Source organism: Phytophthora parasitica (assembly GCF_000247585.1).
Source record: "Phytophthora parasitica INRA-310 unplaced genomic scaffold supercont2.2, whole genome shotgun sequence".
NCBI lineage: Eukaryota > Oomycota > Peronosporomycetes > Peronosporales > Peronosporaceae > Phytophthora > Phytophthora nicotianae.
Genome location: NW_008648988.1, coordinates 1,604,702 through 1,620,871, shown reverse-complemented (window position 1 = coordinate 1,620,871; position 16,170 = coordinate 1,604,702). Strand labels below are relative to the sequence as shown.

The 16,170-nt window shown below is 49.7% G+C and overlaps 6 protein-coding genes across 6 annotated transcripts; 3 read left to right on the top strand and 3 right to left on the bottom strand.

The window, feature by feature from the left end:
• Positions 1 to 1,619: 1,619 nt before the first annotated feature.
• PPTG_02559 (hypothetical protein) lies at positions 1,620 to 1,985 on the bottom strand (the record flags this gene model as incomplete). Its single annotated transcript, XM_008893685.1, has 1 exon — positions 1,620 to 1,985. The coding sequence occupies one exon, from the start codon at positions 1,983 to 1,985 to the stop codon at positions 1,620 to 1,622; it is 366 nt and encodes a 121-aa protein (XP_008891933.1).
• Positions 1,986 to 7,804: 5,819 nt separating this feature from the next.
• PPTG_02558 (S-(hydroxymethyl)glutathione dehydrogenase/class III alcohol dehydrogenase) lies at positions 7,805 to 9,321 on the top strand. The gene is made up of 2 exons (XM_008893684.1): positions 7,805 to 9,043; positions 9,133 to 9,321. Exons 1-2 carry the CDS (start codon positions 7,922 to 7,924, stop codon positions 9,172 to 9,174), a joined length of 1,164 nt encoding a protein of 387 aa, XP_008891932.1. The 5' UTR covers positions 7,805 to 7,921; the 3' UTR covers positions 9,175 to 9,321.
• Positions 9,322 to 9,877: 556 nt separating this feature from the next.
• PPTG_02557 (argininosuccinate synthase) lies at positions 9,878 to 11,405 on the top strand. Its single transcript, XM_008893683.1, has one exon. The coding sequence runs from the start codon at positions 9,979 to 9,981 to the stop codon at positions 11,242 to 11,244; it is 1,266 nt and encodes a 421-aa protein (XP_008891931.1). The 5' UTR covers positions 9,878 to 9,978; the 3' UTR covers positions 11,245 to 11,405.
• Positions 11,406 to 11,524: 119 nt separating this feature from the next.
• Positions 11,525 to 12,772, top strand: PPTG_02556 (hypothetical protein). Its single transcript, XM_008893682.1, has one exon. The coding sequence runs from the start codon at positions 11,590 to 11,592 to the stop codon at positions 12,382 to 12,384; it is 795 nt and encodes a 264-aa protein (XP_008891930.1). The 5' UTR covers positions 11,525 to 11,589; the 3' UTR covers positions 12,385 to 12,772.
• On the bottom strand, positions 12,448 to 13,873 carry PPTG_02555 (hypothetical protein; the record flags this gene model as incomplete). The annotated part of the gene is made up of 8 exons (XM_008893681.1): positions 12,448 to 12,688; positions 12,754 to 12,862; positions 12,943 to 13,010; positions 13,076 to 13,168; positions 13,239 to 13,324; positions 13,382 to 13,487; positions 13,569 to 13,716; positions 13,789 to 13,873. The coding sequence occupies 8 exons, from the start codon at positions 13,871 to 13,873 to the stop codon at positions 12,448 to 12,450; spliced, it is 936 nt and encodes a 311-aa protein (XP_008891929.1).
• Positions 13,874 to 14,176: 303 nt separating this feature from the next.
• On the bottom strand, positions 14,177 to 15,952 carry PPTG_02554 (methylenetetrahydrofolate reductase; the record flags this gene model as incomplete). The annotated part of the gene is made up of 1 exon (XM_008893680.1): positions 14,177 to 15,952. The coding sequence occupies one exon, from the start codon at positions 15,950 to 15,952 to the stop codon at positions 14,177 to 14,179; it is 1,776 nt and encodes a 591-aa protein (XP_008891928.1).
• Positions 15,953 to 16,170: the final 218 nt, after the last annotated feature.

The following is a 16,170-nucleotide window of genomic DNA, read 5'->3' as shown; positions in this document are numbered from 1 at the left end:
ATGCAAGTAATATGGTCAACTCATGGGGGAATTTTGAAAGCGAAGCTGACCATTTTTGCATGTGGCTGTGCTGCACATGACATTGACCGGTAATTCAGGATGTCTTGAAGATGCTGCCCTTTACCAAGATTCACAGCGAAGTGATGGTTATCGCAAAGTTTGCTCAAGATCATCACGCTCTATTGGATGAGCTCCGACAGCTTCAGACAACGGTAATTCAAGCTCATGACGCTTTAGTTGATCAGTATCACTCGCTACATCAGGCAACAACTCTAACGAGCTCTGACTTGCAACGTGTTCTTGTTATTCCGACTCAAACGCGTTGGTATACCGTACACGCTTGTCTTAGAAGCGTGCTGACATGGCTATCATGACGTGCCCGACAACACAGAGCTGCTGAAGCGTTTCCACGCTACAGCGGCCAACCGAGTATCTCTCGGTAAAGTTATAACTATTGTTTTCGGTCCAGATTATTGGTAATTACTAGAATACGTGATGAAGCTGATCGATCCCATTATCGAGGTACTACGAGAGTTGGAATCCGACAAGTGTCCATCGCCGAAAGTTTATGCATTGTTTCGGCGTTTAAAAGCATACTTCCTCCGCCCGAAATATAAACGGCTCTCTAAATGAAAGTTGTCCGGAAATATAAGCGTTAAGCTTGGTATAATGTTAATTTTCATGTTCAGCCGAACTTAAGAAATATTTGGCTTTGGCATACACTAGCGCGCTGCAAGGTAAGGAGCGAGGGAGCAAGGCATTTATCGTCTCTATCTGACTCTTGGTCAGATGGGGAATCTTGTACTTGTTGCTGCCGTTCATATCCATGAAAGCTTGTAGTACGGACTGCATCGTGACGAAAACTCTGTCAATAGTGAGAAGTCAAGCTGTTTAAAAGCGACGTCGACGTTGTTAACGAGGTCCTCAATCGTTTGGCTTTCTTTTTGTGCTGTAAGGACGGCAGAGAAGCAAACAAGCCGAGATCATTTGCGTTGTAATCGGGTGAATTAGCTGGTGGGGGCTAATGCTCATTCCCCATCCACACGCAACCAGCACCTCTGGGTCATCAGCAGCGACGTGCGGCTCTGCGTTGTGGTGCTGAAGTACGACGCGTTTTTCCGAAAGGCCACAACGATTTAATGCGCGGAATGCCCACAGCGCTCGGCGATACATGTCACGATCGACTGTAAATGTCTTCAACTCTAACGTACCAGTAGGGCGGTTCTTGCTCGAGCGCTCTCGTACTCAAATAAAAAAATGACCATAAACCTATCTTTCCGTCCCAGACACGATGTCGATTAGTGTCCCGTCGTGGTCGCGCGACAGCAACAAGAAACATTACTTTGATGATGAAGTTCTTGTCTTTCACAGTAATATGAGGGACGTCTTCGTGCTCTCCGAGATATAGTTGCTGCTTCTCTTTGCACAGATAAACCACTTTCATCCAATTGCACATAGTCCATCATGCGGCCGAACAACAGCGTATTGCTTGAGCCTCGGTGCACGAACCCTTCAGTGAACTTGACTCGGTCGACATGCTGCTTCTCTGTTAGCATCGGCTTCACCCGTGTAGTGTGGCTGCGAAACACACCAGCGCGATAGCAGTCATGTAGGGTCGATTATGGAATACCTAGAATACTCGCTAAAGTGCGAATATCCGTGCGATCCTCTAAAACGTTAAGGTCGATGTGCCTGCTGAGGTCTTCGCGGAACGCTTCTGTCATGCGTGACTTCCGACCGCTCTTTCCATTCCTACTGCTGCCGTAGTTGATGGGGTTGCCTACTTTGATGTCCTGAACGGCTCGGCGCCACAAACGCGAGATCTGGTCGTCGCTACAGCCATTCTTGGCCGCGCAAGCTTGGATGGAGCCTCTTGATGGCTGTAGCGCGATGCTAACACTTAGTACGAATGCAGCGACAGCCGCACGATCAGTTGGAGTTAAGGTTTTGCGCGTCCGAGGTGTTGCGGCGGAGCGCGCGCTCATTTTGGTAGACTGGCGAAAGGTAAAAGTTGAAATCCGAGTAGTGCCAGTCTTTAGGGGGGGGCTGTGTCTTTTGATCCAGTTGTCGGATGGTCGCAGTAAGACCACGTGTCGAACCGCACGGGGCTGCTCTTGAATTTTAACTAATCAAAACGAGTAAAATTTGCACTTTGAGCTTAAGTTCGGATTCTCTGTCGAAACCCGCTTATATTTTCGGACGGAGGAAGTATTATTGCGGGTTAAGAAGCTATTTACCTACTAGGTGGGTGGAAAAATTGCGTACACTGACGACGGTAGTCAAACGTATAATCATCTGCCTTCATTTGACGTGCGTGTGCACGTTGTACACCGGCAGCGAGAAGCCCGCCGGGCTGCCAGCAAACTCAAGCGACTCTGATTCCAATGCAAGCAGATGCTGACGTATTAACAGCGCAAATATACGGAACTTTACTTACAAACGACTAGAATTTCCTGACAAAAATGCCAATGGACATAGCATGCTCACAAATTTAGTACCTGAACTGTTGGGTGCTAAGAAATTCCATAGTTCTTCCGAGGTGGATACAGCAAAGCGTATTTGTTATTTGATGTGGGCCCATCCTGAAACAACCAACCTAACCCAGCATTTCATGAAAAGCCTTGTGCTCAACTGCACATACAATAAAAACAAATATCGCCTGCCCCTACTCAATGCTATCATCATCACCGGGATGAACACGATACTTCCTTTCGCGCAAATATGATTGCCTGGTGAAGCGGAACCGTATTACACGTAGTTCTATCCAAGATGAAGGATATCATGATTTCCAACGCCATTCTCTACCACGTGTAATTCTCACTAATTGTCAACCAGCGTGCACCAATGCAACTGAGACAAATTTTCCCAAATTCAGCCAAGTTACTGTGTTTGTGGCGTATCAACCTGACCGTCCTTGCTCAAGCGCGGAAAAAATTGGTCGAATCGACGGACAAAACGCATCTGTGTGGTAAAAAAAGACACGCTAGAAAAAGAAATTTTCTTGGCGAAGTATTACGAGACGATCATTTCTGACACTGCGGAAGAATTTGAAATGAGAAGTGCTTTTTTACGAGTTTTGTCACGTTCCATGGGCAAGTTTCTGGACAACGAATGATGGCCTTATAAACGGAAAATCGTGAAATGCTGGACGAGTCAATACAGTCATTTTGGCCATCAAAGCACCTCAACAGTCGAGGGAGCGCATGCTTCTATGAAGCAATGGCTTAGTAACTCCCGAGGGGATTTGCTTAAAGTGTTTATGCAGCTTATCCCGTGGTGGACGAAACACCCTCCATATCGCACGACGTATCAATGGTATCCCAATGCTTTTTCGAGAGGATGATAGAACGCACAGGTTATAGCGATTGTACAGGTTCCAGCAACCAACAAAGATGTTGGTTAGGGGGCTGGTTTTGCCGGTTGGTGGAAATACGTTTGTGGGATGCGTATAAATCGCGATGAATCATGGACTGTTTCTGGTCCCGTATACCACAAATTACAAAATCACTCTCTTCGAAAGATCTCTATTATTATCGACCTTTTTGCGTGCTTTCCAGATGAGAATAGCACCGTGAAGACTACTGCTACACGTGGAAAGCGTGTTGATGACCCAGGTACCGTATTTGTCGGATCGAGTGAGACACAAATAATTGGTCCTAATCAAGTCAAAAATGAAACCTCGTTTAGGTTTTTCTATAAGCGCTCAAATGACTCCCGCCTCTTAGATTAAAACGCTCAGTATGCCACGCGGACCGAAGAATAAGAATAAGGAGAAGTACAAGGTATATCTCCTCCTCATCTTCTTAAATATACTATCTAACTCCTTGTTTCAGGGTGCTCTTGCTGCGCACTCAGCGGTAGAAGCCGCCGCTCTCTTTAGCGCCACGCGCGGAACTATTTACACGTGGCGCAAAGACACTACAAAGTTAAAGGAGGCTGCTGCAAAAGCGTCTAACAAGTTCTTTGCACCATCATCTCCAGGCAAAAAAAACTATATTCGCCATCCTGAGCTCGAACAAAGGTACCATTTCATCAATTTTCAAATTCATATCTGTGGATGACACAATAATTGTAATATGTACTTTACTATGCGTTTAGTTTGCTTGACTGTATCATGTTAATGCGACAAACAAAGGGTTTATGCGTAACGACAAAGTGCATCATAATGATGAATGGCAAATTCGATGCAGTGTTCTTCTCATCAAGGACGCACTGTGCTCTCCTGTCGTGGACAGTTCGCTTTTTTAGCGGAAAAAGCTCGTTGTCCGCCGAATCACACACAAGCGAACGAAAAAAGGGGTAAACATGCAGGTATATTGTTATTATTGTTATTTTCAAATTTCGATTTGTTTTAAAGGTTATACTCATTTCATTGAAAATATTTGTACAATTTAGGAAATTGCTGACGTCTTTTCCCGGACAATAAACTGTAAAGTTGAGGACGGCGGTTTTTTTCTACCGCATACACTGAGATAGATCGGTATGGAAGCCTCTTCAATATGGACTAAACCGGAGTGTGCATCGACAATCCTGGCCGCGTAAAGGCCCTCGAGATGCCAATGGAAAATTTAGGACTTACTTGTTGCCACCTCCGGAAGATGCGGTTGTGCCTGAGTAACTTCAAATCACAGAACTTGTTTGGATTTCGATATATTATATTTTCGTTATTGTCGCATTTCATTAATTTAAAGAGTTTTGTAAGTGAATCAGAAGGGGTGTCACCCTTATGAATTTGATGTCTTACTTGATCCGTATGTCTCATTCGATCCGACAAATACGGTAGTGTACTTGGCAACAAGTTAGTTCACAGCATCGTACACTAACTGGGAGCGATATTTAATTCTACGTTAGTCTTGTTGTGCCTATCAACAGCTCTAAGCAGACAACGTACGATTCTACCTGCATCAGTTCGCTGACATTTCACCTAATTCTAGTCGCCTACAAATAAACGTTGCTAGCCGTGTTGTTGATTTTTCAACTCTCTTTTTTTGTAAGGTTGTAGCTTATAATTGTAAATGAACTGCTACATACAGTGGGTACAGAAAGTCTACGTCCAACGTCTCCTTGACCACGTTGGCCCACGGCGTTTGGTCCCTGACGGTATTTAAATTGGCTACTATGCATGATATGAATGCCTGATGTGAAAGCTTTCCAACAGACTATCATTTGACCAGATTGATAGAAGCTGCTAGAAGTTGTGCCCTGTAAAAAAAAAAAAGCAAAGTTATATGGCAAAAAAAGTGAACATCCATTTTTTTATTCTCAACTTTTAGAGCTGCTGATAACACTATTGCACTTCATGTTGTAGCAGTAACCATCCTAAGACTATCTAAAGTCTTCACGCACCTTTAGTACTTCGTGTGGCCACCTCGATTGTCTTTAACTTGAAGTAGGCGCTTCGGTATGGAGTGGTAGAGATCTTGAACGGTTTTCGGCTCGATATCATACCAAATCTCCTGAATTTTCTCTTTCAGATCGTCTACACTTGATGCAGGACGCTTGGACAGCTCTTGCTTCACGAGAGCCCAGAGATTCTCAATTGGGTTGAGATCTGGGCTCTGGGCTGGATGGGGTAGAAGCTCCACTTTTTTTTCTTTCAGGTAGTTTTTGACTAGACGAGCACGATAACCGGGAGCGCCATCCTGTACGAACTTGTAGTCGTCGCCAGTACCAAGCACAGAGACCGTCGCTTGCAGATTTTGCTCCAAAATGCTCTTGTAGGACGCACCACTAATATTTGAGTCACACATGTGAAGTGCACCCACACCCTCGTAGGTGATACATCCCCAAATCATCAAGGTCTCCTTCCCAGACTTAAATGCAGGTGCTAGACATTCGTTCTTGAACTCCTCCCCAACCTTACGCCAAACGAAAACCCTCCCCGCAGCCCCAGTGAACCAGACGGACGACTCATCACTGAACACTACCTTCTTCCAGTCATCGTCCCTAAACTTCAACATCTGTAGTGCATACGCATATCGCGCTTTGATGTTTTTCTTGCTCAAAAAGTTTTTTTTCGAGCTGCACGACCATTAAAGCCTTCATCTTTAATGCGGTTTCGCACTGTTTGCTTTGACAGAGCGATGCCGTGGTCCTTTTCGACCATACTGACCAGCTTTTCAGCGCTAAGGCGTCGATTTTTCTCCGCTTCCCTCACGATCTGGCGGTCCTGGCGGACAGTCGTCTTTCGAGGGCGGCCAGAACGTAGTAGGGAGTGCGTGTGGCCGTTTTTCTTTGCGTTGGAACAATAGTTTTGATGCTAGAGACTGGGAGCTTGAGCTCATCAGCGATAGCCTGATAGGTTTGGCCGTCGTGGCGTTTTGCGACACAGAGGTCGCGAATCTGTTTCCCATGCTCCACTCTAGGTCAATTAAAAAACTGTTAGTACTGCGGCAATGAGGGTGTCTGCGTTTCAGGACTCTTACCTTGTGCCAGTCATGGCAAAAACCAGAATGAGTGGCTTGGGCATTGACTTTTTTGTCACCTATTTTTCCTACTGAGGGACTCGACGTCCCATAACTTGCGATGCAAATATAGTCTCGTCAAAGTGAAAATGGCTTCTGATTCGTTTCAGTCTGTGCTATTCGATGATATTTTGTTTTGATTGACTGGATCTATGCACTACTCAAAAATTCAGAATTTGATCTCGCCAGCTGTTTGGACATAGACTTTCTGTACCCACTGTACATGAAGTACATGTAATCTACATCTAGCACCTCGCTAATTTCAATAGACTGATGATTGGTCCAGGACTTGCTTTATAGGCAACCAGCGAGCTAGTCATTATAGCAGTGCACTAGCGAGGTGTTGCGCACGAGTGTTCGAAGCTCTTGAGTTTTCTTGGGCCAAGACAGCTCTTAGAAAGCAGCCAAGGTCAGACCACGCCGACATACAGCAGTGAAACGTCCAAAGTGATTGGCTTGAATTTATTTCAGTGACCTCTCCCAAAATGGGTGCCTTACAAAATTGGCATAAAAAAGCCGTACATTAAAGTTTAATCACGGTGAATTGTTTGGTGAGACCACGTTTTGGTCTCATCAAACAATTCTAATCCGACCTTTAAGTAGCAACATGATTAAACACATAACTGAACTTCACTATACCCGAAAGTCGCGTTCCAGCAACCGGTTTGATACGCTTTAAACCGTTTTGTAATTTAAAATAAATTACCGATTAAACTGATAAGACCGTTTTAGAACAGTTTTGGAAGGCACCCAACGGTTAAAAAGTGCAGGTCACAATGTAAATCGACTAACAATTATTTTTACGTGCGTGTTTTCCTTTTGTGCTCCTTGGTAAGGTTGCCGACGTAGTTTGTCCTTCTGATGTGAAAATCTCAATGCGTCTTTCTAGAGCTAGCAGTTCCGCGCTCATGGCGATCCTATTTGCGGCCTTACCATCCTCCACTCTCTAATATTGTTGGTGTGTCTGATGGTGACCTTGGCAACGGCCAGTTTTTTTTTGTTACGTCAACGCTGTGGTTTTGCCAACGTAAAAAAGAATTCATTTAGTAAGGACAGGATGATCTGTATTAGCAACGGGGCGCGTAGTGTGAGTGCTGGTCGTCAACATATCAGTCTGTCGGGGCTGAGCCTTACAGTCAGGATCATTGCACCAGCAACGACATGCGAAGCTTTGAGGCACGAAGTGAAATTCCGATATCACATATCCTCATATTGTAGATTATGTGCTGATAGATTGACATATTAGAAGCATAAGATGTGAATTGCATATGTAATAACCCGCTTAACTCGATTCTCACATTTCGCAAGTAAAATGGTCTGGAACAAAAACCAATTGCGTCAGTCGACTTTCACGTCCTACCAGGATCCGAGTCTAATCATCGGACGGTATCCGATAGCCGCACACTTTCAAATTGACCTCTTCTCCACATCATCGCTTTGGACCTCGCCCAACAATCATGAGCTCCCCGCAACCGATCGAGTGCAAGGCCGCCGTATGCTGGGCCGCCAAGGAGGACTACGTCCTCGAAGATGTGATTGTGGCGCCGCCTCGCGCTGGTGAGGTGCGCGTCAAGATCGTGGCGACGGGTGTGTGCCACACGGACGAGTACACGCGCTCGGGCGCGGACCCGGAAGGTATCTTCCCCGTCATCATGGGACACGAAGGCGCCGGCATCGTGGAGAGCGTGGGCCCCGACGTGACCAGCGTCAAGGTGGGCGACCATGTCGTGCCGTGCTACACGCCGCAGTGCCGCAACTGCAAGTTCTGCAAGTCTAGCAAGACGAACCTCTGCTCCATCATCCGCAACACGCAGGGCAAGGGTCTTATGCCCGACGGAACCTCGCGCTTCACGTGCAAGCGCAACGGTGAGACGCTCTTCCACTTTATGGGCACGTCCACCTTCTCCGAGTACACGGTTCTGCCCGAGATTTCTGTGGCCAAGATCGACCCCTCGGCTCCGATGGACAAGGTTTGCCTGCTTGGCTGCGGCATCACCACCGGCTATGGTGCTGTCGTGAACACCATGAAGGTGGAGAAGGACTCGACTGTGGCCGTGTTCGGCCTGGGCGCTGTGGGTCTCGCCTGTATCATGGGTGCTAAGGCGGTTGGTGCTCGCAAGATCATCGCCATTGATATTAACCCCAAGAAGTTCCCCATTGCCAAGGAGTTCGGTGCCACTGAGTGTGTGAACCCCAAGGACTACGCCGACCGCCCGATCCAGGAGGTGCTTATTGAGATGACGGAGGAAGAGGGTTTCGGTGGCCTCGACTACACGTTCGAGTGCATCGGTCGTCCGGAGACCATGCGCGCTGCACTCGAGTGCTGCCACAAGGGCTGGGGCCAGTCGTGCATTATCGGTGTTGCCGCTTCTGGAGTGGAGCTGGCCACTCGCCCGTTCCAGCTCGTCACGGGTCGTCGCTGGGCTGGTAGCGCTTTCGGTGGCTTCAAGAGCCGTGACGGTGTCCCAGAGTTGGTGAACAAGTACATGCAGAAGGAGATCAAGGTGGACGAGTTCATTACTCACAAGTTTGACCTGCCACAGATCAACGACGCATTCCACGCCATGCACCAGGGAGACGTAAGTGTTTTATTTTTTGATGGGATGCATATTTGCCTAGTGCCATTCGTACTAACATTCTTTTGGCTTCTTTTCATGCGTGATATTAGTGCATCCGCGCCATTGTGTACTTCCACGGTGTGCCCCAGTAAGAAGGCAAGTCTGCGCCCGTTAGTGGCTTAACAGCCGAGTTAGAGAAGATGTGCGAGTGGCTCGGGTCTGCTTTGCGCTATATGAGGTTAACGTGATGATGCGAGATCGTTCTCGTACTCCGGAAACATGAAAAGATTGAACCCAATTGTTCTTGTGTTGCTTTTCTTCAGAGGTCGGTTAGCTGTGGCCTAAGCTTCGTATTCTGTTATCCTTATTCTAGTCAACTGAGCACAAGGACTGCAATGATCATCACGAAGTACTACAGTACTTAGTCCGCCAAAGAATAACTTTGACCATACCTTCAAGTCCAATTGCATAAAGACATTTTGCTGCTCTGGTCATCGTTTCCTCCTCATGTCATTGCTAAGAGCTGACCAAAGCGCGGCGTGTGTTCTTCTAGAAACTAACCCCGTATCTGATAACCAGGAGTGTGGAATGGCTGGCCCAGCGCGCTGTGGCTTTGATTTGATGCGCATCTTTCGATGGCCACGAGAACAATCTTTCAGTTGCCTTCAACTACTGTATCAAAGAATAGGCTTTGATAATAAGTTCACACTGCAGTTATTTATACATAATACACCTATATTAAGTAAGAAATAAGAATTTCTGTACCTCATTTACCTATATCCTGTGATATAACACATTCCGTTTCGCCCAGCCTCATCATGGTGATTAGAATCCGGGATCAACATGCTGTTTAGAGGGGATTTGAGCGGCGTACGTTGCTCCAGAGCCGACCCTTTGCCTGGAAGGATCTCATTCTGGAATTCGCCCAAGAAGACCAAGCAACCTCCACTCCAAACATGAGCGTTAAGGCCCAACCCGGTGACAAGGTCGTCCTCGCCTACAGCGGCGGCCTGGACACGTCCATCATCCTCAAGTGGCTCACGAACAAGGGCTTCGAGGTCATCTGCTACTGCGCTAACGTGGGCCAGCACGGCGAGGACTACGAGAAGGTGCGTGCCAAGGCTCTGTCTCTGGGCGCCAAGAAGGTGTACATTGAGGACCTGCGCGAGGAGTTCGTCAAGCACTACATCTTCGAAGCGGTCAAATCGAACGCCATCTACGAGTCCCGCTACCTGCTGGGCACGTCGCTGGCTCGCCCTGTGATCGCTAAGAAGCAGGTGGAGATTGCTCAGTCCGAGGGCGCCAAGTACGTGGCCCACGGCGCCACGGGCAAGGGTAACGACCAGGTGCGTTTCGAGCTGTGCGCTCAGGCTCTGGACGCCCAGCTCAAGACCATCGCCCCGTGGCGTGACGCTGAGTTCATTGAGAAGTTCAAGGGCCGTGCCGACCTGATCCAGTACGCCAAGGAGCAGAACATCCCCATCGACGCCACCCCCAAGGCCCCCTACAGTGTGGACGAGAACCTGTACCACACGTCGTACGAGGCTGGCATGCTTGAGGACCCCATGACCGCTCCTATGGTGGAGATGTTCAAGATGACGGTGGACCCCAAGGACGCCCCCGACGCCGCCGAGCAGATCCAGGTCCGCTTCGAGAAGGGTATCCCCGTGGGTGTAACCAACCTCACGGCCAAGACCCCGGAGCTTACGGGCGCTCTGGACCTGTTCCTGGAGCTTAACAGACTGGCCGGCAAGCACGGCATTGGCCGTATTGACATCGTGGAGAACCGCTTCGTCGGCATCAAGTCGCGTGGCTGCTACGAGACCCCCGGCGGCACCATCCTGCGTCACGCTCACCTTGACCTCGAGGGTCTTTGCATGGACCGTGAGGTCATGAAGGTGCGCGACTCGCTGTCGGCCAAATTCGCCGAGTACTGCTACAACGGCTTCTGGTTCGCCCCCGAGATGGACTTTGTGCGCAACGCCGTGGACTTCTCGCAGCAGAACATCACGGGCTTCGTCAACCTGGAGCTCTACAAGGGCAACGTGACTGTGATCGGCCGCCACTCGGACGAGGCTCTGTACAGCGCTGACCTGGCCTCCATGGACCAGGAGGGCGGCGGTGCCAACTTCGACTACAACCCGGCTGATGCTCAGGGCTTCATCCGCATCAACGCCACGCGCCTCAAGGCCTGGCGATGCCGCCCCCAGCCCAAGAAGTAAGCTCCATTGCGCTGTAGTGCATTGAGGTTGCTTATTATATGAGGAGAATGGATACGCCACCAGAATCAGCTCCAACTTGCAACAGAGTAGTGCCGAATACATGAAACACAAAAATGAATATGATCAGAGCGCTCTGTGACAGCTATCGTTTGCCTTCTCCACTAGCTTTCCGTGCCTACACACAAAATGTAAAGGAAGGATCGATTGGTTCACGACTTCAACTAGTAAAATGGCTACACTGATCCAATTTTACAGTCTCAATTGGTCTACTGACCCAATTTTATAGTCTCAAATGGTCTACTGACCCATTTCCAAGACTATTCCAGAAGAAAGTAAAACTAAACCATGGGAAACGATGGCGGAGTGATCGCCGTGAAGCGCAAGTTCATGCGCCACGCAAACGTCAAGGCGCGCGGAGAGAAGGCGGACCAAGAAGCACTACGTCTGGAGAAGGCACGTACCTGCGCTCTATCCTCAGAGCCGCTGCGCGAACCTATAGTGGCGTGTCGTTTGGGCAATCTGTTCAACAAGCAGGAGCTGCTGGAGCGTTTACTGGCTAAATCGATGCCCGAGCGATTCCGCCACATCACGTCGCTTAAGGACGTCGTAGCGTGTCGTGTGACGCGCGAGAAGAAAGAGGAGGGTGCACTCTGGAGCTGCCCCGTCACAATGGTCGAGTTTAACGGCAAGCAGGCGTTTGTAGTGCTCTTCTCGTGCGGCTGCGTACTTTCGGAACGTGCTCTTAAGGCCGTCAATACCAAAGAGTGTCTGGTGTGTGGCAAATCGTTTGGAGAGCAGGATGTTGTGACGCTGCTGCTGGATGACGAGCAATACGAGACGAAGCAAGAGAAGCTGCTGGAGCTCAAGGCCGAAGAGAAACGCGCCAAGAAGAACAAGAAGAAGGCAAAGGAGGACAAAATGCACGACAAAGGAAAGAAGAACAAAAGGAAGCTGGAGCATTTGGGTGAGATGAAGGATGCGAGACTCTCCAAAATCGTCAAGGACGCGAGTGAATCCATCTCGAAGGCCAAAGAGAAGAGCCAAGTGTTTGCGTCAATCTTCTCCAAGGAGAAGAAAGAGAAGGCGAGTGCCAACGATCTGCTCATGACTATCGGTGGTATGCGTTACACGCTGTCGTAAATCCTGAGTCTAGATTCCTACATATTTAATGCTTTGGAAAAGATCAGCACGGTCCTTTATTGATCAACTTTGAGACCAGACTTTTGCCGAGCCATCGATGCAGCCAGTAACAAACATGCTACTCTCAGGATGACATGCGAGTGCCCGAACGGGCTTGTTGTGCGCAACACATGAGCGCTTGTGCGTTGCGTCCACGAGATCCCACCAGTAGATTTTTCCGTCCTCGGAGCCACTAAGCACGAAGGCTCCGTCACTTGAGAATCCGCATTCGATTTTGTAATCTTGCACGCTGTGGCCACGATAGCTAGGACACGACGTAAGGAATTAGTAAATGAAATTGGAGTAGTAGTACTATTCATGCGATCGTACCTCTTGACTTCTGTACCGTTAGCTTTCTCAATCAGTCGAATGGAGCCATCGAGACACCCAGCAAGGATGAAGCGCTCATCGGGGGAATGTGCTACTGACACCACAGGTTCTGCATCATAAAGTGAATAGTATCAGCATTGCATCCAACGAATCTATTATGGCAGTAGCCTATCTGCTGTACACCCGTACCGTCAATATGCTCGCGGAAGAGCTGTCCAGCTCGAAGGTCGTATGTGCGCACAACACCATCAACACACCTGTAATACCCATGAGATTAACCCTCGTATTTGACGAAGAAGTACACGAACAAAAGCTTGTGTACCCTGCAACGATCTCATGGTCTGTCAATACCATCGACGTGACGCTATCTCGGAAGTCGTCCAAAATCTGAATCGGTGTGTATGCATTTCGAGCTCTAATTCAACAAGGACGGCAAGTTAGTATCCCCTCCCTAAAAGACCACTGCAAAAACGAAACCTCTTCACCTGATGTCCCAGGCTCGGATCGTCTTGTCATAGGATCCACTCAGCAGCACAGATGAATCCACATTATAGCGCACACAATTCACACTCTACGATACGAACATGTCAGCTCAAACCCCATTCCAGCGCGCAAGTTCGTTCTTTACATGCTCGTGGCCTTCAAACTTGCGAATAACTTTAGCAGTAGGCACGTCCCACATGAAAACGTCTTTGTCTCGACCGCACGACGCGAACTTGGCGTTGTCATGAGCTCTGCAACAGCAACACAAGGCATCCAATCCAATCATCACTATTTCCCACCATCCCCACCCAAAACCAGTTCAACCACCGTACATTGCGACGTCCTGTACATCGTAGCCGTGCCTGCCCTCGTAAGACTTGACCAGCAGCGCCTCATCCGGCTTCTCCACGCCGTTACGGTGAGGGTTCCAGAGTTTCACAGTCTTGTCTTGACCACAGGTCATCACATAAGTGCCCTTAGCTGCAATGAATTACAGCATTAGAGCGGCGCCATAGACACAGGGAGGCGGCAGAGCACTGGCGAAGCACGTACAGTTAAAGCGCACGGCGTTGACGGGCCCGTGGTGGCCATGAAGCTCGCGAACACATACGCTGGGCACGCCGCCAGCCTCTTTCATCGATAATTGCGTCATTTTGTGTTCCCTTTTACTTAGTTCAAGATTAAAAATGCGCACAAAAATGGGTTTTAGATGCTGGTGCAGTGGTTGATATTGTAGCCATTTTAGTGGCAATCTCCTCTAGTCCAGTGCAACATGCGCAACATGCAAAGTGTGGCTTTAGCTGCGTGCCTCTCCATCGTCCCAGTGACACCAAGCGGTCTTCTGTATCAACCAGCTCCTGCGACTGGGAGGACGGGATCGGGCATTCAATGCCACAAGCACACAGCTCTATGGCCACAATTTCATCTTCTCCTCTCGTCCTTACGGCGAGGTGGCAGGGGAGACTGAAGCCTCGAACAGGTCCCAGATGTTGCCGTTCACAAAGTCGTTGTCCACGATACTCACCAGGAAGTACGTGTCGTGGATCTCGCGCAATAGTTTAGCCGATTGGCTGCCGGGTTCATACAGTGACGCCCACAGTTTGAGCCACAGCGCGAACGCCTCGTCCTTCCACACCAAGAAGCTGCTGCTGTCTACGATCGTGGGCTGCAGGATTTCCTTGTTGGGGAAGACGCCCCACGTCACAGCCACAGCAGATTTGCTGGCGTTCGAGTACGAGTGGCCATTCAGGTTCACGGCGTGGTACTGTATCGACGGCTTCTTGGCAGCATTTTCAATGATGATCTTCATGTTTTCGGGCGACACGAAGCACTCGACATAGGCCTTTTGGTACACGCGGCCTCCAGGGCCACCCCAGCCGAACATCGGATCGTCAGACAGCGCGCCATTGACGCGTGGCTGGCTGTTGATCGTCAGGAATCCGGCAGAGTTGGCGGCGGCGAGCTCCTGCTGGACGGTCGACGTCTCGGCGTGCAGTGCGGCATCACACCACGGCAGGCTCGAGATCTCGCCACGCACGTACTGTACGAACGTGCGGCGAACGTCTTCCTTGGCGGCAGGGGCCTCGCCCCACATCGCACGGCGCTCTCTCGGCGTCGATGTGTTGGAGGGCGCAAAGTGAGATTCAGTGAGCTCACCGAACGCGGGGCTCTCGCTGTTACCCCAGCGGCCGTTCGGGTATTCGTCCCACATAGCGGTACGGTGGACGTAGCTCTTGGGTCGGTTGGACCAGTAAATGGGACGCACACTCTCGGACGCACGCTTCGACAGCGTCGACGTCTGCCACGGTAGTTCACGGCGTGGCACACGACTGGATAGAGAGGACAGTCCTTCCAGAATGCGACGCACTGAGCGCTCCAGGTTGAGTGTGTAGAAGTGCAGACCGGGTACACCAGCGTCAATCAACTGCTGACTCATAGTGATACCGAGCTGCACACCGTAGTCCTTGACAGCTTCGTCGTTGTCTTTAATAGGCTCCAAAGCCTTACGCACTTCGTCAGGTACGAAGGTGTTGCAGAAGGACGTCATACGCTCGAAGCCGCCATAGTTCTGAATGGGCATGATACCCGGGATGATCGGCACTGTGATACCCACAGCACGGCACTCCTTGACGAAGTCCACGAACACTTGAACGTCGTAGAAGAGCTGCGTGATCACAAAATCGGCGCCTGCGTCCACCTTCTCCTTGAGGTATTGGATGTCCGCCTTCTTGTCCTTAATCTCCACGTGACCTTCGGGGTATCCGGCGACACCGATGCAGAAGTGGTTGCCGTATTTCTCGCGAATGTAGCGCACCAGATCCACAGCGTGCGAGAAGCCACGGTCGCACTCGTCGAAGCTGGAGGCGCCGCGCACGGGGTCTCCGCGTAGCGCTAGGATGTTCTGAATGCCAGCGTCTTTGGCCTCGTCCAGCGCCTTTTTGATGTCTGCCTCGGCCATATTGGTGCACGTCATGTGCATGAGCATCTCGAGTCCGCTGAGTTTCTGTGCGTTCGCGCTGAGCTCCAGTGTGAGCTGTGCGCTGGAGCCGCCGGCGCCCCACGTCATATCGCAGAAGAGCGGCTCTAGTGCCGCCATGCGGTCCATACGCGCATACAGATTGTCCACGCCCGCGGGGGTCTTTGGGGGGAAGAATTCGAACGAGTAGAAGACCTCCTGGCGTTCTACGCTCGCGTTAATCTTATCGATGACCTTCATTCTGTTGTGTGTCTGTCGTCTGAGTCCCTTACGATCGACCTGCCGCCTGCCACGTCGGGGGATAAATCTGAACTGCGCAAGTCACCGATGGCTGGCAGCCGTCCACGCTATGACACCAGACTTTGAAGGAAATAAAACCAATAACCTGTAATTTCAGATGACAAGGTTTGAATTTGAATTCTTTCATTTTCCTCTGACATTTGATAGATTGGGTATGT